General features: G+C 45.0%; 1 protein-coding gene across 1 annotated transcript in view; it reads left to right on the top strand.

Moving 5' to 3' along the window:
• ERp44 (Endoplasmic reticulum protein 44) overlaps positions 1-27,562 on the top strand; it is a 59,982-nt gene that overhangs the window by 12,667 nt on the left and 19,753 nt on the right. The window contains exons 6-9 of the mRNA XM_037427173.2: positions 11-126; positions 7,051-7,114; positions 23,970-24,086; positions 24,168-24,279. Of these exons, the coding sequence (XP_037283070.1) occupies positions 11-126; positions 7,051-7,114; positions 23,970-24,086; positions 24,168-24,279 (409 nt within the window). The remainder of the gene's footprint in view (positions 1-10; positions 127-7,050; positions 7,115-23,969; positions 24,087-24,167; positions 24,280-27,562) is intronic.

Here is a 27,562-nt window from a genome sequence, read left to right as displayed (position 1 = left end):
TTTCTTTCAGGAAAAGAAGCCAGCATTGCTTGGCTACTTTGCTGGCAAGGAAACTCAGGCATATGCAACGTTCCGCCGAGTTGCGTCAGACTTGCGAGACGACTGCAATTTTTACTTCGTGGCCAGGTTAGTTCTGAATTTCAATGTGACCTTTGTAAATTTTACTTGGAAGAACTTTTTATCTGAGTATGTTTCGGCATGCAGTATTCAAAGTATAGTAAACTCCCCTTAAGATGGACTCTGTTCAGGCGAACAACACGGGAGTGTTTGTTTGGTTGCCCATAAACTCAGTGCAAAAAAAAATCTGCGTAAGATCAACTGCGTAACAGGCCTCTTCTGTTAAGACACTCTCGCAGTGACCGACGACGGGGATTCTGCGCATTGAATATTATAGGCTTAATAAGGGTGTTCGGGTGAACGACAAAAAACAAAATGGGGAGAAGTAAGAAGACTTCCTGGTGCAATGACTCAAAGCAAATCGAAAGAAAATTGTGACGTGGAGGGAGAAATCGAGATACCGTAATTATTCGATTCTACCGCCCCCTCGATTGTAACGCGCACCCATTTTCACATCACACCACTCGGGAAAACGACTCCTTTCGCGAGCGTCTCCTGTTTAAATATGAGGTACGGGGGAAGCTTGTGCCTATCTGACGTGCAACGGAGCATTGCCATCACTCTAGTTTTACCGTGGCCGATGTCAGCACGTGAACTTGCTTCGCCCACTTTTTCTGGACGGTTGCGGTGCCAGGCATGTCCAAGAGGCGTCTGATCGGCATTCCTGATTTGCCCAAGCAGGTAGCCATTGTTGTGCCGCAAGTTTAGGACGAACCTCCGAAAACTGTAAAGCTTTTCTTCGTACTCTTCCGGCAACTTTTGGCATACGCCCGTTCGCCTTCGGAGGGAAAAGCCTTTCCTCTTCATAAAGTTAGTTAGCCAGCACCTGCTCGCTTTAAACTGGCTCCACATTAGACTTTTTTCTAAGGCTAACTGCATAGCCTGCACTTGGAGCAGTTCTGTCGTCACGGGCCGCTCACTGCTCAATCATATACTCGCCGAGCAGCTCTTCAATTTGCAGAAACCGACCCTGCTGTGGTCCACTGAAGCCTTTGCGTGAATGTTTGCTGTCGACAATATTCTGCTATTGTTTCCGCCAGTCTTGCTCGCACGTTTCGCGAACTCCGAACGACCGTGATGCGGCCCGATTTCCGTCCGTTTCGGCACACGCGATGACATTTTTTTTAAAAGCGGCATCGTGGTGCACTCGTCGAGTTTTTGGAGTCGGCCCTTCCATGCCGTCGATGCTAATGCACTACGAGATGACGAACTCTTCAGCTTACGTACGAAGTGCCGCACATGGGAAACAAATAGGCAGATTTGGCCGACGCACGTAGGGGGCAACCATTTTGGAAATGCCGATGGCAATAGAATGACCGTATTCATTTTTTTTTTCGTACTCGATTTTAACGTGCATGCGATTTATGAACTCGCTTAATCGGAAAAAAGGTGTGCGTTAGATTCGAGTAATTACGGTAAGTGAAAAAAAAAGGTCAGTGCATAAAGCTGGTGTCTTCCTCACATCTAGCCTGTAGGTGGAAAAAGGGAGCTAGTATTATCAGCAAAGAAAGCAACACAAAGCATTCGTTCTTTCGTGTTCTCCTCATGTTTTTTAGTTCCCGCACGTTGTGGTCAGTTTGCATTGTTTTGCATAGGGCCTTTGCGCATCGTATCTGTTCCCAATGAAATACAGCAAATTGTGAGGTGCCATCTTCATGATGAAAGTGCACGTCAAAGGAAGGTCAATTTGCACACTAAATATAGCTGTGTTGCGTCTCTTTTGTGTGCCCAAGGCTTGTGATCGTAAGTAGCGTAAAAGATCTTCAGCTACATGTCGTTCAGGAAAAGTTAGTGCAGGCTGAAAATGAGAAAATACTTGAAGCTCAAAGAAAAGCTTGCAGATTTTCATAAGCAACTTGGCGTATATACTGGCTTTGTCAAGGTAGCGATATGCAATGAAGGCATATCTAAAAGTGATAGCAAAGCCAGTAAAACTGCCAGTAAAACAGCCAGGTGAAGAGCCAGAAGAATAAATTTTCTATTAATTGAAGGAAAATGAGGCTTGTAGCTCGCTTTTGATCTTTTTCTAATCTTTAAAACAGGGTTGTGCTATAGTTTTATTGTTAAAATGTGGTAGCAATTTCTTCACGATCATATTTATTATGAACTTGCAAAATCAAGTACTCATTAGATTAGTGTACTCTACTTTAAAGCATAGTTTTTATCAAGCAGAGCCAAATAAATGTTTTTTTCTTGTTCCTTCCCTCCCCATTATGTATAAGTATACTTCATTCAGTGTTTTCAAGCAACATATTTAGGTGTAGTTTGCATATTAGCATTTGGTATTTGGGGGCACTTCCGATAAGACGAACAAATGATCGTGGTCCCTTCGAGTTCATTTTAAAGAGAGCCTACTGTATGAGCTGTGATGCTGTTCATCGAGGAAATTTGTGTACAAGAATGCATTTGACAAATATACCAAGACTTTCAGGCCGGGCCATTTGTAAAATTAAATTATGACTCTCTCTGATATCTGAGTAGCTTGCTGCTAACCTGCAGAGTTCACTGGAGCCACTGATTTAACGAGATGACTAGTCTCAATCGGAGCTTTCGACAAAGAGAAGACCCTTTCTAGAAGTGTTGGCTCCTTAAGTGACATTATTTATTTGACAACTTTTCACCATATTTAGCTTCCATGTTCCCATGAATTATTTTCTTGTTGGAATTGATTGTGCAGGTTAAAACTGAAAGTTGTAGTGGTACAAATCTCTGTGTTAAAACTGAAAAGTGATAGGGATAACTCATCATAGCAGGCCTACTGACAAGATTCTGCTACCGTCAACCTGTAATACAGTTGAACCCCCTTATTAGAGGCACTGATGTAATGGACAAATGACTCAAAGAGGCACCTATGTGCCAACATCGATATAGGATTAGACCTCAAAACGAGACTGTGGTACCTTGCTTATAAGAGACCCTTCATATGAAGGACAAGAACTGCTTTCTGATGCTTGTTTCTTATGAAGTTGTTGAACTGTATGTCCAGGTTCACAAAATAAGGATTAATAAAGCAGGTGAAACTCGTAATAGTATTTGGTCAAAGTTTTCTACACCATACAATTATTCTCTAAGTGCTTTTCAATTATATGTTCAAGGAAGTTAGTTTACTCGGTGAAATGTTGGGTCATTTACAAATTAGTGAGGTAGTAAAATGCCTTTGCGAGATCCACTCGCAAATGGCTTATGCAAATAGTGAATTTTAGGTGCCAAGTGAATAGTGATCTTGGTCAAACAATTTCGAATCGAATTCAAATAGTGTATATATATCTTAAGAGCTCACTAACCTGCACAATACTTTTTAAAAATTGAAATAAGGCCTCTGTGCAAATGCCATTTTTTCAAATTATATTTCAAAGGAAGTCTAAATAGCTTTGAGTAGTCGCAGGGTTTGACTTTCGGTAGAATGCAAGGAATAATCTATAAAATATATAACATTTTAAAATTGACTGTACTTAGAGTTCAAAGTTGGCTTAACAAGCTTTCCAACTATAAAAAAGTTATAAATCAATCTCAAGGTGATATGTTCATTTAAAGGGGCCCTGCAACACTTTTTCAAATAGCCATGTAATGGATTCACTAATTAAGCTTAATGCCTCCCGACTTCAACGCCGCAAAAATGGTTAGAATCAGTCCGGTACAAGCGGATTTACATTTTTGTCGCATGCTGCGATTGCATTCTCTCTTTCCTCCCGACGAAAGCGCTGGAAGTTCAGCAGGGAGGGATAGCATGCGAAAAGAAAATATGTCACGCGTGCCTCGTTATCTTGAGCACTTTTTCTCTTTTTTTCTTCAAATATGCGTTTTTTTCAGTGCGATCGCGCATGCAAGCGTCGAAAAGTCTCGGCCTCCCACGGCGGCCCCAGTAACGACCGAGTGTGCCCGGCTCAAATCGGTCAATGGCTTATATAATTGCTGTAACGGGCGGTTTTTAAAGGGGCCCTGCAACACTTTTTGAGCATGGTCAGAAAACGCTGCCAATCGGTAGTAGAGGCTCCCGACAACATGCAAGCCAAATATTATAGCACAACGCAGCCTGGAATTCGCAATAAATGATCAATGTCAGCTAAAAATTGCTTTTTCTTTTTTCGACAAAACATGTTATAAGCCCAAAAATCACGCGTCAATGACCCATCTATCAGCCATTGGCTGATTTGTCCTTGTCCACGCGTGCGCGCGCGGTCACACTAAAAAAGCCACGCATTCGAAGAAAAAAAAGGGGGGGGGGGGCTCAAGGTCGCGAAGCACACGTGACGTTTTTCTGTGGCCCTGCCATCTCTCCCTCCTTAGCTTCCAGTACTTTCGTCAGGATGAGAGAAGAGAGAATGCAATTGCAGAATGCGACAAACCTTTGTAACCCTACTCGCACTGGACGGATTCTTAAAATTGTTGCCGCGTTGTATTTGTGAGGCAATAAGCTCTTCCAGTGAATTCATTTTATGGTTACTTGAAAAAGTGTTTCAGGGCCCTTTTAAGCTTGTAGCATCATTTGTCGAGAGAAGAAAAAGCAAGTCGCCCCGCCGCGGTGGTCTAGTGGCTAAGGTACTCGGCTGCTGACCCGCAGGTCGCGGGATCAAATCCCGGCTGCGGCGACTGCATTTCCGATGGAGGCGGAAATGTTGTAGGCCCGTGTGCTCAGATTTGGGTGCACGTTAAAGAACCACAGGTGGTCAAAATTTCCGGAGCCCTCCACTATGGCGTCTCTCATAATCATGTAGTGGTTTTGGGATGTTAAACCCCACGTATCAATCAATGAGAAAAGGTACCTAGCATTAGAAAGTTAGAGCATTGTCATAAAGGTGTTCATAGGTGGGCAGAAGGTCTCCCATTAGCCTGCATGCTGCCATAGATGCTCATCACAAAATAATTAATTAATAGGGTAGGGGTGGAGAAAAAGCTCGCTTTTACAAATTTTGGCATGGATTCCAATTGGATAATTTTGCTACTGTTGCCATAGTACAGAAAGTTCGGCGAGTTCATGGCTATTTTTTGTCCAACATACACATGGAAAAGACGAAACAGACACCACGGGCGCAAAAGTTTGAAAAGTTCGAAGAGTTCAAAAAATGGAAGAGTCTGGCACCCATGGAGGAAGAAAATCACTGGAGGGAGCATTACGTCACGCAGCCAGCCTTGGCAAGCCAACACATTTAGAAGCCAGCCGTGTCGGCCCAACCATGAGTACTGTTGTCATGTTATACACAGGAGCAACAGCTAGGCTCTTTTCTGAGCTAGTAATATGTAACGAAGTTGTGGGCACCATCAACTTATTCAGTACTCTTTGTTGTTATTTTAACTGACATTATTAAATTCCATATGCTGCTCACAAAATAGTTCTACTTAAAGCACTTAATTTGTGTCTCGCTCCTGACCTTGTAGGGAGGGGGTTGAAGCATGGCCTGCTGAAGCAGTTGCGTGCTTATATTCAAGTCATGAAGCATACGATTTACCACAATCACTTGCTGGAATGTTGGAGTACTACTCATGCAGCTGTTTCCATTTGTGTTGAACCATTGCTAAAGTAACGATAGTTATAAGCAGTATTTACACATTATTTTGTTTTCAAGCTTTAATAAGTAGTTGAACAACTTTATAAGAAACACTTATGTAACAGACACTTGGGATCTAAGAAGCACTAGTGTGCTGCATAAAAGTACGGGCTGATAAGGGAGTGCACAACTCGGTATCCTGCTTATAACAGACACCTCATATAAAACACAAGAATTGCTCCCTCGTGCATGTCTCTTATGAAAGGGTTCAACTGTGTAAGGATGATAAAGTCGTTGGCCATGCTTTATGGCACTCATTTTTCTCATTGTGTCATTCATATTTCATAGCAAAAAAACTAATTAATTCAGTGTCCCTGGGACTGTGAAAAATCTTCTAATTAAGCAGGTTTTCGAATGAAGAAAACGTACGAAACTTGGGATGCAAGGAACTCATGTCCTCTTTGGCTGTGCCGGCTAGATTGCGGATCCAAGGGGCGTATTTTTTTATTAAATTTTTTTTTAATTGGTCCCGTGGTTTGCTGAAGGTTCGCATACATTGCGAATTTCATCAGGCTGTCTTTATTAATTGCTTTATAATCCTAGAAAGAATAGGTGAATAACAATGCGCTGACGTAGTGAGAAACATGCGACATGCTGCCAGCATGTCATTGCTGTGTTGCAGCAAAGGAAGTCTTCTTTTCTGTAGGTGCACGTTTTCGCTGGAAATGAGATTGGTTTTTTTTTTCTTTTTTTCAATAGCAGCTGCGAGGCTGGGGTGATCCACTTGTCGCTCGTTAGTATCGCAACCCTACACTGCCTTAGCGACGAAATCGGGATAGGGAATTGTCGCATGGCACTTAGTTTTTGAATGAACTGGGCTGGCACTAACCACCACTTCAAATTACCCGTTCAAACTTGCATTGCACCATACGGGACTACAGAAATCCTTGAAATTAAGCAGGATTTCGAAATACCCGAATACAAATGAATGAGGTTTTACAGTAGTGGAGGCTGGGATTTTTTGAAACTTCAGCTGTTTTCTCTGGCTTATCATGACTGCATATATCTGTTGCGGTTACCTATTTCAATTTAAGCATTTTCAAGCCCTGCAGTGGTTGCATTTGGCCAAAGTACGTGGAGTGAATTTCCACAATGACTTTGGCATGTCCATTAAAGGCGGGGTTGCACGACGCTATATCTTCACTGTGTCTTGACAGATGCTCCGAACGCCACCGTGTGTTGGGCGTTCGCTGGCACACAACGTTCATCACTCAAGCAGGCACTGGCAAAAAGCCACATGTATTAGGGCTTTTACTGCAACCACTGGGCACTGTGTGGTCGAATTTACAAATTTGGCCATCATGTTAGTGCCTGTGCATGTACTTGTATGAGCATGAAGTCACGTGTGAGGTATGTTACCAACTTGTCATGCAATGGTACTTTGCAGGCCTACAGGAGAAAATCTCACAGTAACAGCGGATGCTATTCACTTCAAACCACCTCGTGCAAAGGTGAGAACCTGCCTGCCGATTGATTTAGAGAGACCTAAAAGTTTCACGGATAGTTCGTTTTAAAACAGCAAATTCTTTGACTTCCTCTGTATAGAAATCTAGCTTAGTGCAGTTTGCCAATTACAAGATTAGTTTATGAGGCATACCTTACATTGCACAGTGCCTTCTGTTAACAGAGCTTACAATAAGTATTATTGATACCTTGTGAGTAGTACTTTAACAGAGGAGGGAGGAAGAACGAGAGAGAAGGCAGGGAGGTTAACCCGTCACATGCTACACTCTAACAGAACTTATAGGGACACTAACGGCAACATTTAAGTCAACGTTGATTGTTGAAATAGTGGTCCAGAAACCTTGTAGTTTTTTGTGCCAAGGAAGGGCCTATTTTGAAACAAAATCACACTTTAGTGGTTCGCATTGCGGTAGCGCACTTCAAATTACCCACCTCAAAAAGTGGACCGACAGGACCGACTCGCGTCACTGTTGCCATGCACAATGTTGCCCGGCTTTACTGCACTAGTAGCAGCAGACCGAAAGCAGCGGGAGCCACAGCAGCTACAACGGCTATTGATCAATTAATCACCATTGGCTCTGAGATTGGAGACATTTTTTTGGTTCAACTGTGCCCTGCTAGATGGCACCACCTATCCAGTGTAACTACACAAATATTGAATTTTTGAACCACTCGCGCCTTTCCCCATAGTAACGTCTGGTGGTTCTTTCTTTCATAAATCAAACATAAATGAACAAGCAGCATTTTATTGTTTCTTGATGCACGAAAGGTTCTTTATTTAGTGCAGCTAGATCGATTACTAGTGATTAATTGTTGGTGGTTCGTGTGATGTCATCAGATCATTTTGAGAATGTCCTACTGCAGCGCATGTGTTCTTGTGCATTTACCGGTTCTTGTGCATTTACCGTAATTTCTCTGCAAGTAGGGCACTGTTGTTGATATTGTTGTCGTTTTAGATGTTGTCATACATTGAGCTTTCACTCTGGCATAAATTGTTATTTGACTTTAGTGTCCCTTTAAAACTAGTACTTTAAGGGGAGATGCTACTCGAAGACACTTCTTCTTTAATATTCACTCTAGAGCAATGTAACTTGAGCTGTTTATGGAACTTTTTATGTTGATTTCAGATATAAAATTAGTCTTTTTGCAAGTTACACACTTTTAGCTCTGCAACATGACAAAGTGAAAACCTTAACCCTTTTGCTCACCCTCTTTTCATCCCTAAAATTGTGTAATTTTTTACCATTCATAGTTCATAATGCTTCAAATAAAGTGTAGAGTGCAAATAACTAAATAGGAAGCATATACAAAATATGTAATACGCGTGAAAAATAATAGACGTAAAAAGTCCATATTTCACCTACCCTAGTAAAGGTATACATACATTTTTATTATATAATAAAATATTGAAATTTAAACTAGATAATTGCATTTGTCATACTTTGGAAAAAATTTGGGCGAAATTTCATGCAGATCCGAGCACTAGAAGTGCCTGAAAAAGGAGGGGCACATTGGAAAAAATGGCAAAATTTGTTTTGAGAAAAGTGAGTTTTAAACTTAAAATTGAGTTTTTATTTGTGAAAGATATTATTAAATCAGATGAAATTTGCACACCAAAAACAACAATCTTTCTTGTAGTGGCCACTGCGACTAAAATACGGCAGCACCATGAGTTTGTCCCTCTCGGCGTTTTCAAGCCGACTCCTTACAGATATTTCGCTCACAGACAGGGTCATTAAACGCTTGCCAAACTTCTGCTCCATCTGGCAGAGCCTTGTGCCAACTGCAAGCTAGGAAGAAGTTCGACAGGACTGCGAAATCCAAACTAAGTCTAGTGTCATGCCAGTTTGCAGCCATGTTTGTGCCACATACCGTTGTAAAGAATGGCAATGTCGTCCCTGCTAAGTTCTCTCACTGCGAGCTCTTTTGACCTCTCAAGATTGGCACTGACGTCATCCATTGCCGCATCACGAACTTTCCGGCTGACGGGTGTGAATGACTTTGATGCATTGGCTTTTGCAAGCCAACAACTGCCGCAAATCGGACCAACTGCTCGTAGCTTATTCCTACAGCTTACGCCGCACAACGGCTTTCACTTGCGAGCAATGGCTTTTTTCATTCATAACGGAGATAATTACATAAGAAAAGCATTGTTCAGCTGCGCTGCTCGACAAGACATGGACCCCGAAAATAGGTTTCACAGCTCATACAGGTGCGTAGCGGGCAATGGCGGTCCCCGATTCGTACCATGTGATGAACCAGTCGTGGCGCTCGAAAAGCGCGCAGAAGAGCGATTATTTTTATTAGTTCTTGCGCTGAATCAGCGAGAGAAGCTGTTGTTATTTGAAGAGTGATGCTCGACTCCTTCGACTCATGCGATCAACAATGGCTAGCGGCGGCGCATTATCGGCGGCAAGGTGCTCGAAGACTGCACACTTTCGACCTTCTAACAGGCACCTTGTGCTCTTTAGATGAAATTTTAAAGCATTTCCAGCTAAGTCTCGGCCTTTATTATTTTTTTCATAACAGTAGAGGTACTAATCTTATCAAAACAGGCGAAAATAAAAAAACGGTAATTTTAAAGAAAAAAAAAATGCGCTTTTCGACCCGCATCTCCCCTTAAATGTCAGCATGCAACAGGAGGCCACCCAAGGTTGTTTCTCCATGCTTGCTACATCTGAAAGCACATATGAAACAAATTTCTCAGTCTCTCAATCTGTGGGTCCTCACTTTAGAGCAGATATGTCATGATATGTGTACAGTAATACCTTGTTAACTCTGTCTAAAAAACCAGGAATAATTCGAGATAAACATATTTTCAAGATAAGCAAGGTTGCGCTAATCCCCGGCAAAAATGAGCTCTTTTCAGAAAAATGGCTACTTCTTACTGGCTGTTCAGTGGAAATCTCTTACGTTTCTTCACTTGCAGATTTAAAAGAGAAAAATATACTTGCAGTGAAGAGGCGTTTTCATTATATAACATACAAGAGACTTTAACCGGCTGGGTTTTGTCGCACTGCCATTTTATTTAGCAAAGAAAAACTGCCTAACGCTCGTGTGCTTTGTGGTCGTACTCGGGCCTAAGAAGGCGTCTGCTAGCTGCTTGACGCATAGCATCAGTCCATCTTCCCCACCGCTGCACTCAACCTTATTCTGAAGCCATACCATCAATGCCGCCCCGATGTCTGGGAACTTTGACACTCGAACTCGCTTCCGCTGGCTGGAGAAGTTTTGATGAAATCCATTCAGCGCCTTCTGCTTATTTTTCAGCACTGTCGAAAGCGTACACAAAGGCATGCTGAACTCCTGCGCAATGCTCCATTTTGTTCGGCCTCCTTTCTCCACTTCCTTAATTAGGGTGTTGAGGAAGGAGAGGCGAGACAGTGCCGATGAGCCTGTGCCGAGGTCACAGCTTTTATTCAGGACGCAGGTATAGGCGGAGTCGCTGCTGAAACGTCCAGCCAGGCCAGGAGCTCAGCCGATCTCTTTCCTTGTGGCTCGCGCACCACAAGCCATGCGGTTGTCTTCTTCTTTAGTGCGGCAGCTGGCCAAGACTGGTGCAACGCTACATGGGCTCCCCACCTAGCGCTTTGCACGATTTCAAACATGTACTAAAGAAAAAAAAGGGGTGGACACTATGTACATGAGCGGCAGTTTATGGTTTGTTCATGGGAAAGTCCAAGTTGTTACCATGAAAAATGTTGGGTATCTGAGAGTTCTGGTGGGGCGAGGAGAGGGCGAAGTGCGCGCCGAACACATGATGTAGGCAGCAGTGATGCAACCTGTTGAGGACCTTGTGGCCATGGGCGTCGGCGGCACCATCGGTCGCCAATCGGATAACTCCTCAGTGCAGATGGTTCGGCGTGCAGTGATGACTCGTATGGGCAGGTGTCGCAAGTGTTGCATGGTCGTTGTAGGCGCGAGCGTCGTTGAGAAATTGACACTGTCTGCATGAGGTGCGGGCATAAGCACGCTAGTCGATGGTCCCTGAAACAGCATGCCGGAAGAAAGGCTGTGCGATGCACACTGCGGTTTCAGACGGGCTGCAGACGCGGCGGCGGGCAAGTGCGTAGAACTGCGATGGGCTGATGGCATGAGTGCAAAGTGTACATGGATGGCAGCGACGCTGGCACATGTCTGGCATGTGCTGAAAGGAAAAGCCCCGTACTCGAGCAGCACTGATCAGAACCACTGCGTCGTCGAATGTCGTGCGGAAAGTGCTGATCGGTTTCAAGCTCTTCAGCGCTGTTTTCAGAGATTGTCGGCAGCAAGTCGGGATCTGCAAGAGAGTTGTGCTGTACCAGACCATGGCACGCCACGTATGTGGCTACATCACCACCTATGGCAGCCGCCACAAGAGATCTTGGGTGCGGAGCGGCATGCTGGTCATATGCTTGCCTAGCAGGCGAGTCGCAATTGGGTAACTTGGACATGAGCATAACTGGAGCGTCTTCCACAGACGTTGGTTGCCATGCTGGCGGTAGCTTTGGTGTTGGCGTGGAAGACGCCAGCTGGTTCGGTTACGGCGCCGGTTTGGGTGTCGCACACTGCGTCAGTAGGCGCTGAAGTCGTGTTCACCGGTGTGTTCACAGGCGCCGACCGGTCAACCAAAGGCGAGTGGCGTACGCTGCGATATGTTTGTGAAGCAGTTTGTCGTAGGACGGTCGCCTACCTCGTTGTTGTGGCATAGCGCTGGACGAGATGCGATTGAGGAAAACCGCAAGGAAGGCTTGATCAGCGTCGATGAAAAAGCACCATCCGTTTGGTCGGTCCCGTGTCGGAGGCGATGTTCAGCGCCGCAAAACCGTAGGACGGCGTCCCATAGTCAGTCATATGGGTGAGAGCTCCAAAAGGAATAGGTGAGGCGTCATTTGAGGTCAAGTGGAAGAACATACTCGAGGACCTCAAACATGAATTCTTGGAGCCAGATGCTGTTGGGCTTCAAGGCGGCTCTCTTGGAACCATGACTCGATGTCGGTAGTGCGGAACAGTGGTAGAGGCGGGTCAAAGTGCAGCTGCAAGGCGTGAGCTGGCTGGAACATTGCCGCGAAGCTCAGAAGCAGCGGTGCAGCGCCGGTCGCTTGTCTGTTGGTCCAGGGTCACCACTTGATGATGGAGAGGCGAGACCGCGGCGATTAGCTCGTGCTGAGGTCGCAGCTTTTATTCGGGATGTAGGCATAGGCGGAGTCGCCGCTGAAGCGTCTAGCCAGGCCAGGAACTCAGCTGCTCTCTCTTCTTGTGGCTCGCGCATCACGAGCCACGCTGCTGTCTTCTTCTTTAGTGAGGCAGCTGGCCAAGATGGGCACAACGCTACAAGGGCAGCCTTTTTTTTCTAGCATTATAGACTTGCATTCCTTTGTCGTCATGCTTCCCGCACTCAGGGCAACGTGATTTTTTTCGGTTTTAAAACGCATGTCTCCGAGGCAACGCTTTTTATAGCTTCTGGCATCAAAGCAGTCGAAAGCAGCGACTGCCAGCTACAAAGCCACAAGTGACGTCGATGTCGTCAACATGTCGATGGTGGGAACTCTGTGGGAACTCGGCGTTGTCTTTTGCGCCCTGTGGACTTGTCTACTTTTCGCCTCATTGCACATAAATCCTCATTCAGGAGTTGAAGTGAACGTTCACTCGCACATAGCGATAAAAATTTTGACTGGCACTTGTAGCGACGTCAAGTAAAGCACCGTCGTAAACTCTCCTTGCGGGCCACGTGACTACTTCAGGTGCGTCATGACTGCTGACAAGAGCGTGCAGTGCCTCAGTGAAATCTGCGGCTTATCGGCTTTTCTGGGCACCACCTCGCACAGTGAGTGAGTTCATCGGTGCAGATGACGATGTACCTGTTTCTGAGTGCATCAGTGCCGAGGTCATGGCTGCTGTTGCCGGTGCTATGGAAGTGTACCCATGCGGTTATGAATATGTAAACACCTTCGCTGTCACCACTAACCAATCTTTTGCCACGATACAAATCTTGCGTCGGCATTCTGCATCAGTTAACACTGTTGTGGCTGAAAGTGCTGAATTCGCTTATTTGAAAAGCTTCAATGATATTGAGGACGACTGGAACTTGACGTCTTGTAAGAAGCAAGAAAAGTTAACGGACCATTTTTAAGTGAAATAAAGTGCGGCAACTTGCAGTTCACACCTGGTTGTTCATTATACTGTGAGCGAATTATTATGTTAGTGCTCGCAATGATTTTGGAGGCCTCATATGCTTTAATTCAGGCCTTAAATATGCATATTTTGTATTGTGAATTACCGATATATATAGAACTACTTCGCGATCCCTTTCAAGTTCGATATATCTGGGATCGGCTGTATATATTAAAAAGATATTGCATCACCGGCCTAAGTATTGCACCATTGGCTGATTTGAGCATGGCACTCTAGGGAGTTACCGGGGCCGCCACAGAAGGTAACTATCTGTCGGCATGTGTGCGCTCGATCGCTCTGAAAAGCTGCCTTTTCAAAGAAAGAAAGTGCCATCCCTCTCTGCTTAACTTCCAGTGCTTTCGTTTGTGATAACTGGGTAGTCTAGGGCCATGCCGGTCGCCGAACCGAATCACTCACGTACATAGGCGGCTTTCACACTGACTGAAAGCACGTCAAGCGTGCTGTATTTATTTCATTGCAGCATCGACGCCCCCGGGCACCAGAATGGTAATCTTATCACACCACTCTCCCCTTTATTAATGACCACTATCCCCTTTATTAATGGATGCAAACAGTTGATTAAGGTGAGTAGTGTGATACTGGTCGTCAAATTCTGGTACTTCAATGCAGGACAGGAGTACGGGGTGCTGTGACCGCAAGTTTAGTTTCCCACACCATGTCTTCCCTGGGATCTTGCCCAGACTCTGTGTCGTGAAGGTGATCTGGAGTTAGTTGCGTTTGACCCACGTCTAAGCTTGGGGCAAGACCTGTAGCCACGGGGCTGCCTGATTTTTGGTTGTCTGCACTCAGTTCCTTATGGGGCTGGCGGATGTGATCCAGATGTCGAGTTAGCCGCCGTCCGTCCTCCTGTAGAACATCCATGAACGAAGTGCGTTGTTCGGTGACGACTGCAGGCAGCCACGCAGGACCTGGACGGAAGTTCCTTGCAAACACCTGGTCACCAGGGTGACCCAAAACTCTGGGCCTTGTTCCTTGGTCGCACCTTATTTTCTGCTTAAGTTGCTTCTGTAGCACCGTAGTCTGGAGGTCTGGGTGTAGCAGGTCGATCGCAGTCCTCAGCTTCCATCCTAACAACAGCTCCGACGGACAGCAACCTGTGGCCTCGTGAGGCATGGACCTGTAAGTCAGGAGCATGCGAGAAATTTGAGTGCGAATATCTCCAGGGCCAGCCTTTCGCAACTTGTTTTTGACAGTCTGCACTGCCCTTTCTGCAGCACCGTTTGACACGCTGTATGATACGGCGGCACCAGAATTCGCCTCACCCCGTTTTTCTTGAGGAATGTGGGGTAGAGCTCACTGGTAAATGCTGGCCCGTTATCCGACACGACCACATCTAGAAGGCCTTGATTTGCGAACATAATTCGCATGCAGGAAATAGTCATGACCACGGTTTCTCCGGGAACGGCCAGGGCATGACAGGCAGTGGTCGTGACACTCTTTGATGCTCCTGGCAAATACAGCACCTTTGAATGGTTATCACTATATCGTTATCCAAGCTAGGCCACCACACATGGCTTCGCGCAACTGCCCTCATTTTGGACAGTCCTGGATGACACTCATGCAGCAACTGGTGGACTTCCCCTTGTAAGAATTTCGGAACAATAACTCTGTTGTCCCACAGTAGACAATTCCCTTGCACACTCATCTCCTGAAAGCGCGTCTCGTAGGTTCTGACCCAAGGTTTATCTGGCAGCCTGACCACAACGCTGCTCTTACTTGCTACAGCATCATGTCTCTGGTGGTGGCTGCGGCAACAGCATTTTCACGACAGGACCCCTGGGTATACTCCTTCCAGCATTAACACTTCGGCAGGGCAGTCAATGACAAAATCGGCACTTAACCCTTCGGCATGTGCAATTTCTGAACCCGGCCTATACATAGTGTGTATGTGCGTCAGGTAGCGCCCCTTCGTCACTTCCAAAATGCGCCACCTACATGCCCGGATACCTACCGACTCCATCGCGGACCGCTGCTGTGTTGTTTCCTCGTTCTTGCGCCCGTTCAGTTTTGCCGCACGATGCAAGTTTGAGCAAATATCAGCTGCTGGGGAGGCAAGTTGATGTAGTGGTCCACGAAGAGGGATTAGAGCGTCCGGGTGTTCTCTTTGGCGAAAGTTGTGACCTGAAATTGAGAACACCCGTTGCGATTTTCCGAAAAGCCCCAGCGTCTTTGGCTGGCGTAGATTAACAAAAACAACTTGAAGAACCTCGGTGATCTTTGCGTTTTCAGGTGTAGCTTCATTACGGATAAGTGCTCCAAGCACGTACCTGCAAACAGAGATAGCTTACCATGATACTGTACATGCAAACTTGTCCACGACCACTGCGTGCACAATCAGCTTGTCAGGGAGGTGGTTAAGAAACAAACTGCGAAAATGGATGTGAAACAGTATTCATTCACTCACGGTTTGAAGTAAAGCCGATCGGTTCGAGTTGGGGGTGTCGGGCTCTTTAAAAATTGGTCCATAATTGGTTATCTAAAATGGTTTCCACCATTTTCAGGCACTGCACTGTACATTAGGGCAAAACAACAAAAGTAAAATACAGGTAAAAAATGTGTCGAGACACAAGCGAGAGAAAAAAAAGTGACCGGCATTACCGCTGCACGTACCATGCGAATTCTCTACCTCGCATAATATTTTTCTCGGCTGTTTCCACAACTTCCAATCAAAGAGGCTCAGCATCAGCACTGTTTAAAACACTTGGGGAGCCGCGCTGCTACTTTGGTGGCGTGGGCCGCAGCAATATATTAAAATGATTATTAAAAATATATCTCTTGTAAACTTGCCCAGCACTGCGTGACGACTCGTTTTCTATGGGAGTTGCTGCAGCTCGAGAGACTTTGGGCTTTCACTTGTTCTTGTGCCACGAAATTTGTAGTGAACACGAAATAATGGGCTCTCGTAGGTCGTGGCGGCCAGCCGGTGTACGCGGTGGCTTGTACACGTGCCACATATCTTGATTTTCTGGTATTTTATTGAGTCAAAGAGCGAGGCCTTCTCAATCCGATGAGCTCGTTAAAGTACAACAAAAAAAACGCATGGCTTCTCTTTCAACGTTGCGCACAGTAACAGATGACGATCCCTCAACAAACCACGCTGCAGCACGCAAACTGCTGTAGGTACCCAGGGAGGTACCCGGGCATGGCGGGGGAGGGCGACAACTGCGGAAGTGACATCACATGAACACTATGTATACTACACCAAGGCCCACCTTAGCACTCTTAGAGAACAGGATTCAGGAACTGGTTTGTCTGCTGCGAGCAGGCCGAGCAGTGGTTTGTGATCTGTGACGGCCTCGAAACTATACTCAGTAAAGTGAAAAGTTGGGCGAGTTGGTGCTGGTTCATGATGATACGGGGCGCGAAAAAACGACACACAACAGAGAAGAAGTACACAGACGACGCGCTACTAGCAACCGAGTTGCTAGTAGCGCGTCGTCTGTGTACTTCTTCTCTGTTGTGTGTCGTTTTTTCGCGCCCCGTATCATCATGGGCCTCGAAACGCTGGCCCCATAAGTACTGCCTGAACTTTGTAACGCCAAACACAAAGCTCAATGCCTCCTTATCTAATTGGCTGTAGTTTTTCTCCGCAGTTGCCAGGCTGCGGGAGGCAAAACCAATGGGGGGCTTTTCTCCAGATCACTCTCGTTGCGCCAGTACTGCTCCAATACCGAAGGGAGATGTAGGCGGAAATGCTGTAGACCTGTGTGCTCAGATTTGAGTGCACGTTAAAGAACCCCAGGTGGTCAAAATTTCCGGAGTCCTCTACTACAGCGGCTCTCATAATCATATGGTGGTTCTGGGAGGTTAAACCTCGCATATCAATCGACCGAAGGGAGATGCATTAATGACGAGCAGAGTTGGCTTTCCTGGGTCGAAGTGGGCCAATATAGCAGCTGAGGCCAATATCTCCTTCCTTCTCCGAAATGCCTTCTCTTCCTCAGTTTCGCAGCGCCATGGTGTTCCCGACGCCAACAGACTATTGAGCAGCTGTAACACAGCCGAAAGGTTAGGCAAAAACCTTCTGTAGAAATGAACCAACCCGAGGTAACTCTGTAGTTCCTTGACCGTTCGGGGTGCGGGGGCTTTCAGCACTGCTTCAGTCTTAGCCGGGTTTGGACGCAGCCCAGCCCCACTAATGATATGGCCCAAATACAGGAGTTCTGGTTTGAAGAATTCGCATTTGAATAACTTCAGTCGCAATCCTGCAGTTTTCAGGCGATCCAACACTCGGTCCAAATTTTCCCAATGCTCTTTGTCACTGGCAGTGATCGCAGTGCTGCTCCATGCTGCTCCAAAATGCAATATTTACTAGTAACTGCTCCAAACCTGCTCCGAAAGGATGTTGGCAAACTAAAAAGAATGAAGTTGAACCATGTAACCATCCCGTGAGCCTAAGCGAAACCAAGAGCAAGCTGTACACACTGTCATCCTTGCATGCTACTCAGTGACGTGTCTAGAAAAATTACAAGGCGTGACACATATAAGGCCATGGTGGCCAATTCGTATTTTTATTATGGGTTGTGTTTTTATTTATGTAAGAATTAAATCATGCTCTCAAATAGTATTTCAAGGAATGAGCATCGGGTCCGAGCTCGAGTAATTGGATTGTTCTATTCAGTCTCTTTTTTTTTTACTTTTTTGCAATTTTTATTCAACACTTGTACGCAGTAACATATAAAAAGCCTTTTAAAAAGTTGATTGTGCTATACTGAACTGTTAACTCAATTATATCACGTGCTAAAGCTAAATCTCAAGGAGGGTACTTGCGAGGGCTGTCCCCCCTAGCTGAACACAAGAAAAGTCCGGGCTCCCTTAACCCCCCCTCCCATTATTTACGCCAATGATACTACTATACGGTGCACGTAATAATAAATATAAGTATTTATTAGATCTTTAAGTGATGCTTTATACTGCAGGAGTCATTAGAAACGCATCTGCTTTGAAAACGCCAATGGCAACCCTAAGCTATAGCATTTTTTTCTGCTCCGAGGACACTTAAGCCTGCTCCAAAGCACCATTTTTTCTGCTCCAGAATCTGCTGCAAAAAGCAAAATGCCTCTTCCATTCCTGTCACTAGAATATCGTCAAAGTACACTACGGCATGGTCAAGGTTGTGCAAAAGATTTTCCATCTATCGCTGAAATATAACTGGAGCTGATGAAACCTCGATTGGTAGCCGTGTGAATCGGTATAACCCACTCGGAGTGCTAATGGCGACTAGCTCTTGGCACTCCTCATCGAGTGGGACTTGGTGGTAGGCGTCTTGCAAGTCGAGCTTTGTGGACTTCTGTCCCATTGTAAGCCGCACAAAAAGTTTCTCAATCCTAGGAATAGGGTTGAACTCGACGACTCTGACCGGATTTATGGTAGTCTTAAAATCGCCGCAGACCCGAACCCGGCCGTCGTGCTCTGTAGTTCTTCAAAAATCCGATCGCGCAAAGCAAATGGTATTGAACGTGCCTTGACAAAACGTGGCTTCGTGCCCTTTTGTACTGATATAGAAGCTGCAATGCCGTGAAACGTGCCAAGCTGCTCAGAAAAACTTCGCGATATTGGCTTACCAGGTCTTCTATAGACTTCACGATGTTGACTCCCACCATCTGAGCGATGCCTAGCTTGAAGGCTTTCATCCAGCTTCATCCAAACAGCGTAGGACATGCCCCTTTCACGACAAATAGTGGTAGCTGGCGCTCCTTGTCGCCAAGTTTGACCATTGCTTCCAGCTTTTTCTGGGCGCGTTTCATATTCACTGAAAAAACTGCTCAGCTGTAAACTCGATGGCTCCAATGGCACCGATGGAAATAGCTCGGCGAACTTGCCTTCATCAATGGTCGACACACTAGTGCCGGTGTCTAACTCCATATCGAGCGTTACGCCGTTAATTTCAACCACAATGCGCATTGGCTCCGGACTAGCTGTGCGAAGCGTCCACAAGTCGAAACCTGCAGGCTCTTCAGCAGCGACAGGCAGATCGTCCAGGTTGTTCATGTGACTAGATCGGCTGTGACTAGACAGGCTCCGGTCGAAATTTCTGCTGCCCAGCTGAACTCTGAAAACTCTTGCAAGATGCCCTTTTTGACGGCAGTTGTGACAGACCGTGCTGCCGTGGCTACAGCGACGCGTAGAATGAGTTCTCCCACAACGAAAGCAACAGCTATCATTTTTCCTCGAGGCGACAATGTTCACTTGCTTCAGAGCTTCGTCAGATAGTAGCTGTGCTTGCTGACAGTTCAATGCACGTGAATCTTTACACGCAGCCTCCATAGCCACGACGGTGACCTTCGCAGTTTCGAAGGTTAAACACGTTTCTAGCAGCCGTGTTTTCGTGGTTACGTCATTGATTCCGCTGACTATCTGAAATATTGCAGTCTTCAGCTAATTTCTTCAACGAGGCAATGTAGTCACTTATGGTCTCCCCCTCTTTTGGATACCTTGAGAAAAACTTGAAACTTGCCACTACTTCTGATACGCGAGGGGCATAGTGCTTGCCATTGGTGGTAAAAATTTCGGTCAGTTCTGCTTAGGAGGGCCTGCTTGGTTCTATGAGGCCTCGTAGCCGAGAGTAAGTCTCTGGACCGCAGCATGTAAAAAATACAGCTGTCTGCTTGTCGCTCGGGATGTTCACGATGAAGTACAGATGGGCCCGCTCGCGGTATTCCGCCCACTTCGATGCACTCGGGTTGAACAAATCCAGCTTCCCGACAACAGACATGACGTGTGATTGTGCCGTGCTCGTCTGGTTCGTCAGTCAACCTCACCGCCACTTGTGATAACCGGGTAGTCTGGGGCCATGCCAGTGACCGGACCGAATCGCACACACATACGTATGCGGGTTTCACACTGACTGACTCGTCAAGTGCACCGTATTTATTTCATTGCAACATCGACGCTCTCGGGCGCCAGAACGTTAAACTAATCTTATCACACGTTGTGACAAGAGAAAAGGAGAAAGCAATTACAGCATGCAATAAACCTCTGTAGCTCTGCTTGTAATGGATGGATTGTAAAAAGTTTTTTGGCAGTTAATGTGCAAGGAAATAAGCTCCTTTACGAGTTTATTTCATGGCTACTCTAAAAAGTGTTGCAGGGTCCCTTTGAAACCATTCGGAAGAGAAAAGCCATCTTCTTTTTCCTCAGCCAATGTATTGATGCTGCCCCATCCTTTTAAAAACGCTCCACATCTAAGGTGATTTTGCACTGTCTCCAAAATCGGAGGCACCTGGTTTTACGTGGCCTCCGTGATCGGACCACCTATGACCAAGCTAAGATGCAATGTGATGACATCATCATGTGACGTGATCACAAGTTCACAAGTTCTGGCGATCTGTAGTGTCATCGTGTCGTCACATAGGGGCGTCTTTTTGATGCTACTTTTTGCATCACTCGTTCCCAATGCTGCTGGACACAATATGTTGCGGACGGTCAAATTTCGCATGAGGCAGGCTTTGGCTTTGATGAAAACTGTCTGCTTCAGCTTCACTGCTAGCTCCTGTAAATGCTTGTATAATGGGCATAGTTTTTCAATTTGGAACACTATGCTGAAAGCAGTTGGTCCAAGTATTAAAATAAACACAAAGCTTGATATAACAAAATATTGGTTATAATGAAGTAGATTAGGAATACTCGTGCAATATAGTATTAGGAATATACGCGTATAAGGAAATTTTTGATATTAAAAACATTTTTTTCTAAATGCAACTTTGTTATAATGAGGTTTATGTGTACAGTGTTAGTGGTTTATGCAATCCTTAAATGATCTGTTTCTGTGCTTTTGTCAGTACTTCAGGGAGTTGCAAGTAACGGATTTTCTCTAAATTATGCCTTTACTGCTTGCTCTAAACTGAAAATGTAACAACTGCGAGTTCATATTATGGCCAGTGTTGGTTATGTATTTATGTGAATATTGTTTGACTTCACATTGCCAGTGATTCGAAGTGCTGTGCAAGTCCACCCGCAGCATTTCCCAGTGTGTAAGCCTATTTTTATTTTTTTGACCAAACACAAAAAATTTGTCTAGTTCCAGAAAGAGTCGAAGAAAGTGTTCAAACACTTCTCGTCCAGAACAATGCATGGCATGGTCTTTTCAACAGTATCAGCAGACATTCTGAGGAGGTGACATAATTTTTAGTTGTGGGCTTTCACTTTTAATAATAATATCTGGGGTTTTACATCCCAAAACCGAGATAGATTATGAGAAATGCCGTAATGAAGGGTTAAATTTTTGGCCATCTGGTGTTTTTCAAAGGGAGATGGGAGTTGAAAAAAAGTGAATTTTCTAAAAAATGCCATTTTTTTAGCTGTCTTGATGAGATTAGTACATCTACTATTCTGGAAAAAAAGAAAAAAATTCAATGTCAAATCTATGTTGAGACTCAACAAGAAGGGCTTCAAAATTGTGTTCAAAGAGCACAAGGTAGCTGTTAAAAAGCTGAAAGAGTGCAGTCTTCGAGCACCTTGCCGCTGACAATGCGTCACTGCTCGGCAATGGTCGATCGCTTGAGGCAAAGAGACGGGCCTCACTCTTCAAATAATGACGGTTTTCTGTGCTGCTGCATCGCAAGAAATAATAAAAGGAAGCACGCTTTTGCCGCGTTATCCGAGCGCCACAAGTGGCTTTTAAATTAATTACATGGTACGGATTGGGTACTGTCATTGGCTGTTGCACGCTTGTATGTGCTGTGAAGCTTACTTGCAGGGTCCCTGTCTCGTCGAACAATGCTTTTTTCGTGTGTTTGTGTCCATTATGGATGAAAAAAAAAAAAACGTAGCTCGCGCATTAGCTACACTGTCAGTGTGGAAGCATTTGCTACGGTGTGCTCTGTAGGAATGGGTTACGAGCAGCTGGTCCGATTTTTGGTTTGCATAAGCCAATGCATTACTCATTTGCAGCCATTAGCCAGAAAGTCATTATGCAGCAGTCGATACCATCTGTGCCAGTTATGTGAGGTCAAGGGAGCTCCCAGGGAGGGAAGTTAGCGGGGATGACATTGCCGTTATGTACGATGGTACATGGCACAAATGTGGCCACAATGGCATCAGCACTGTTGTGTTCCTCGACACAAAACTTAGTTTAGATCTCGAAGTCCTGTTGAACTTCTCCCTAGCTTGCAGTTGGCACAAGGCTCTGCCAGATGGAGCGAAAGAAGCTTGGCAAGCATTTCATGGCCTCTGTCTGTAAGCAAAATGTCTGTGAGGAGTTGGCTCGAAAGATCCCTGAGGGAAAAACTTGTGGTGCTGGTGCATTTTAGTGGCAGTGGCCACTACAAGAAGGATTGTTCTTTTTGGTGTGTAAATTTCATCACATTTAATGACATCTTTCATAAATAGAAATTCAATTTTAACTTTAAAACTCGTTTTTTCATAACACAGCTTATGCCTTTTTTTGTGCCCCTCCTTTTTTGGGTACTTCTGGCGCTCAGATCTGCATGAAATTTTGGCCAAAGTATGACAAATGCGATTATCTAGGTTAAATTTCAATATGTTCTTTATATAGTAAAAAATTCTATGTAAATCTCTACTTGGGTAGGAGGGATATGGACTTTTTCACATCTCTTATTTTCCACGTTTATTACATATTTTGTATGCACTTTCTGATTAGTTATTTGCACACTATACTTCATTTGAAGCATTGTGAACTATGAATGGCAAAAAAATTACGGAAGTTTAGTAATAAAAACAGTGGGAGCAAAAGGCTTAAGGTTTTTACTTTGTCGCGTTGCAAAGCTAAAAGTATGCAACTTGCAAGATTGCAAGAAAACTATTTATGTGTTTGACATGGGAAACGCGCCACAGTCCTCATCCGCTACCGGGTGAGGGGGTTAAACGTCACCGATCCCTCAGCGCGGCAGACAGCGGAGGAGGGGAGAAGACATGTCGGGACATGAAAACGGCAGAAAAGGCGGCAAAGCCCGCGCAAAGGCAGCGGGCTAGCCTCAATTACCACATCCCCCTCTCCTAATGTAGATCACTTTTGCCATGGAGACGTGCTCGTGGCACCCTGTGTACTTTTATGCCTGTGGCGTGGGTAAGCCCATTTGCTTTCCCGCCGCACCTTTGCAACGGGCTGTACTGCATTTTGGTGTTGCCACAGACAATAAAGTGTTGCGACTTTGAGCAGTATCGTGTTCTCGCCATGGCGACGGTTAATGCGTGCCCTGCGGCTCGCTAAGACTTGACCCACGCTAGTGGCTGTACTCCTTCGGGATACGTGTCGCTAAAACCTTTATCAAAATGCGACTGCAGCAGCTAGAGTCGAACCCGCGAACTTAGTCTACATCTCAGCACCGTAACCACTGCTCCACTGTGGCAGGCTGCTTTCACTTTTGTATCAGATCTAAGCTGAAACCTACATTTCCTTCATGCATCAAGTCTGCGTTATCGTGTATGATAATACCACATGGATAATCCTCATGGCATGGGCATGCCAATGCTACTGATGTGCTCATTCGAAATTGTGGCTGAAGTTTGATGTATGTAATTTACTTCTAGATCGGGCTGATTTTCCATTTGTACTTCTTTTTTTTTGTTCCTTAAAATGCATCAACTAGTTCCATCAGCATTTTCATATGCGGTGCTGTACAGGTATTCAGTGCCATTAAACTGTTAGTGGTGTGAACTGGCAAAATCTTATTGTAACTGTTTTCATCTTGTCATCTTCTCACGCAGTTTGGTGAAAAGCACGAAACCTATCCATCACTGCCTCACCTTTATGAAGAACTGAAGAAGTGGGCTGGGGAGAAATGCATTCCGCTAGTGCGCGAGATCACTTTTGAGAATGCCGAGGTAAGTGGGATGTCTTCAATTTCACTTTTTGTTCTAGCACTACCAGAGGGTACAAGTTTTGTTGCTTTTGATAATATGCAGGAGCTGACAGAAGAAGGCCTGCCATTCCTGATCTTGTTCCACCATCCAGATGACAAAGAGAGCGTCGAAGAATTCACAAAAGTTGTCCATGAACAACTCCAAAATGATAAACGTATGGAGGCTTCTCAATTTCGTTTTTCATGCCATTCCTAGTGTTGTTCACTTAGTGTACCCTCCGAAAATTTATTGGCTTATACACCCGAACACAGCGAGCTCAGTGCTTGCTGCCATATTGAAAAGTGCGTGGCACCATCTGTTGCAAGCGCGGCGAAGCAACACCCTCAACTGCCACGCCAGCAGACGCTCTGCAAATCAAACGTGAAACTTCACAACCTGAGTCCGGCTGTAAGCATGTTTCGCGCTGTTCCTTTGATGGAATTTTATGCTGATTTCGTGTGAAACCTCGAGGAGACCTTCCTCGACAGTTCGGAATCTCTGCAGCACATGCATTGCAGGCTGCAGAAGCAACTTCATCAGGTACGTATTATCCGAATGAAAGAAATGGGAACAGCGGAAAGCGTTAACTGCGGCGTGCCTTGGCTGTGACAAAGTAGAATTTGTGCTGTAAGCCGGCGTCAACGTAGCGCTAGAATCTGGCTCCAACCTACGCTCATGCACCGCATGTGTATCTATTGGTAGTCCTGCCGGGGACTCAAAACACACACGCGGTGCAAAAGTGCCAGCCAGAACAAGATTTTAAAATGCTATGGGTTATGCCAGCCGAAAGCACATGTAGATTCGCCTAGTGACAGTCAAGGCATGTCGCAGTTTGACCGAGTCGAAAGTCATGATTTCCGGGCCGTTCACGTCTGCATCGTGATAGTAAAACATGCGTGGTGTGTGCATCCACGTGCGAGTCGTAATATGTATACCCTATTATTGACATGCGGCCTGCGAAAAAGTGTTGCAATAGTTTTGTGTGGCATACTATAGGCATACTGCACGCGAATCGCTGCTGTAAAGTGGTACAGCTGGAGTCGTGCTTGAATAAACACAATAAGCATACTTACTCATACACTTTACTGGTTTCGTAGTTTTTCCTGCCGATTGCGATTATATCCTAAGGCCGCAGAGCTCAGCGTTTTTCGTTGTGGACAGAAATCTGTGCAATCGCAAAACACCGCACCGGCATGATTCCTGCGATGCGCTGTGAACTTCACAGGCAGTGCTCAGCAATCTTTTCCTCTTGCGCTGGCTGTTGTCGCATCAGATGATAGTGCAGTGGTACCCAGATGACATTTTATAAGCAGGCGCAACGTGAACAGGCGCTTTTTCGCTTTTGAAACTCCCAGAGCCACTGCATGCCATGCTAGCGAGGTGTTCCTTGGCAGTTGAAAACAAATTATGGCGTCTCTGGGAGCGAGAGTATACCGCCAAAGGCGCCTGGGTGCGAGATGTGCGTGGTCTCATCTATACATCAATCTCTCTTGAAGGAGCGTGAAATGCCTACGAAATACCGTTACGATAACTAATAACTGTAAGGGAGCTACTAAGCAATCTTCTAACTTCACTTGCTTTGAAGTGACAAAAAGCTGAGCTAACACAAAATACACAGGCTATGCATGTGCACCTACGATGCAGACCTAGCATTCTTATTCCAACCGCCACACCAGGGGCTATGTTTTCAATTATCCAAATTCTAGGATGAAATCAGTGTCTGTTGGCTTCTATAAATCACTACATCTCTTGCCCTGTTTGACAGCAGTGTGCTTGTTAATGGTTAATGGTGGAAATGCAAAATCTCAAAAGTGGTTGTGTGAGTGAAAGTAATGACATAAGTTCAGCCGCTGTTAATGCATTGCAGCCAAGCAGACTGTACTCTTGAAGAGGGTACACGGCAGGTGCAATTAAGGAGTTTCTAATTTCTCTTGTGGGGCTATGCAGGAATCTGGCAACAGAACATTATGCCGGGCATGCGAGCTTTAGTGACAGAACAGTATTACCGTAGTGGTTTCTCATGACACTGGCATCTCATGCTTTCTTTTGAAGCAATGTGCCGACTGGTATACTAAAATATGTGGAGCAAGCACTTGCTTTTATGGTCTCTATTTATTTTAGGCTCAGATGCTTTTGCGCTCTGCTACGAAATTGCAGGTACAATTCGTAATCGCAGCCGTCAGATTCTTATGGGGGCAGAAAAACCTTACACAAGGGAAATTGGCATGCTTTGGAGCTTTTTTTATCCCTAATCAATAATTGCTGTGAATCTTTTTGCCTTTCTGAAACGATTCACACTCAATGCTTTCATGGCGCAAACATGTCTGTATCTATGATTCAACCGCCTTGGAGAAACAGGAAAGCAGCATGAATAAGTGAAAGCAAGACCAATAACAGTTACCGTTCAAGGACAAAATATGTTTTTTCTGAGGGTTTCTACTTAGAGTATTGCACGTTTAGTAAATTTGTGGTGTAAATTAAGTGTTCATTGATTGTAGCGTTTCTAGCTGAGCCAAGGTTTTTGGGACAGAAAACTGAATGAGTTTTTGATTCTTTTATTTGTGCTTTGGTCTTTAGTAGTGACTTGATTGGCTAGTAGCTTGTGCTTATAATGTGAAAGCGTTACCTGACTCATTTTGCAACACTACTGTTATCTAAAATCTGTGGCTGAAAAACCATTGCGGTAGAGCTGCATAAAAGTTGGGTCATATTCATTTTTTTTTATTTAAGAAAAAAAAAGTTTCCACAGCGACTATTTGATCTTCAGGCCTACTGTCATTGCTACCGCTCTTAGACAAGTGCACTAACCTCTGCGCTGCTACTGCATACGGCAGTAGTGATGAATATCATTAAGGCTGTGCATCATGGCTGGGCTCTACCTGTAGGGCATTCACTACATGGTGCATCGTAGGAGTAGCTTCATTGCAAGCACATCGGATTTTTCATTGTCCAAATTTGTATCACATGCCACCTACATCATCAAGCAAAAATAGCAAGGAGCGGCTGCGAAAGCACCAGTTCACTGCCCATGAAGTGGAGACGATTGGAGATCACCAAAACCTTGCGAATTAAGCTGCTGCAGGGAAATAACATTCACAACTGAAGTACTGACCTGACAAATCTGAAGACAGAATGAGCTATGCTGAATGATGGCGATATGGCCAGTTTGTAACCTTGAATTCTTGCTAATTCATAAGCAGGAACATTAGTACACTCGGAAATACAGTGGTACAGCACTAAACTTGCCAAGATTAGGCCACAACCCTAAAATCGAGAATACACTCTGCAACAAGTAATACTCATGCGTTGACACACAATAATATTCTAAATGACCATATAGTTTTTTGCTCTAAACAAACTATGAACGAACTTTCAAAATTCACCATCTTAATGTGACAAAGTTTGTTTTAGTATACCAATATGGAATCTAAATGTAGGTTTCCTTCCAGAAACCTGTG

The sequence above is a fragment of the Rhipicephalus microplus genome, chromosome X, assembly GCF_043290135.1.
Source record: "Rhipicephalus microplus isolate Deutch F79 chromosome X, USDA_Rmic, whole genome shotgun sequence".
Taxonomy (NCBI): Eukaryota; Metazoa; Arthropoda; class Arachnida; order Ixodida; family Ixodidae; genus Rhipicephalus; species Rhipicephalus microplus.
Note: the sequence above shows the minus strand (reverse complement) of the source record. Positions and strands in the feature narration are given on the sequence as shown.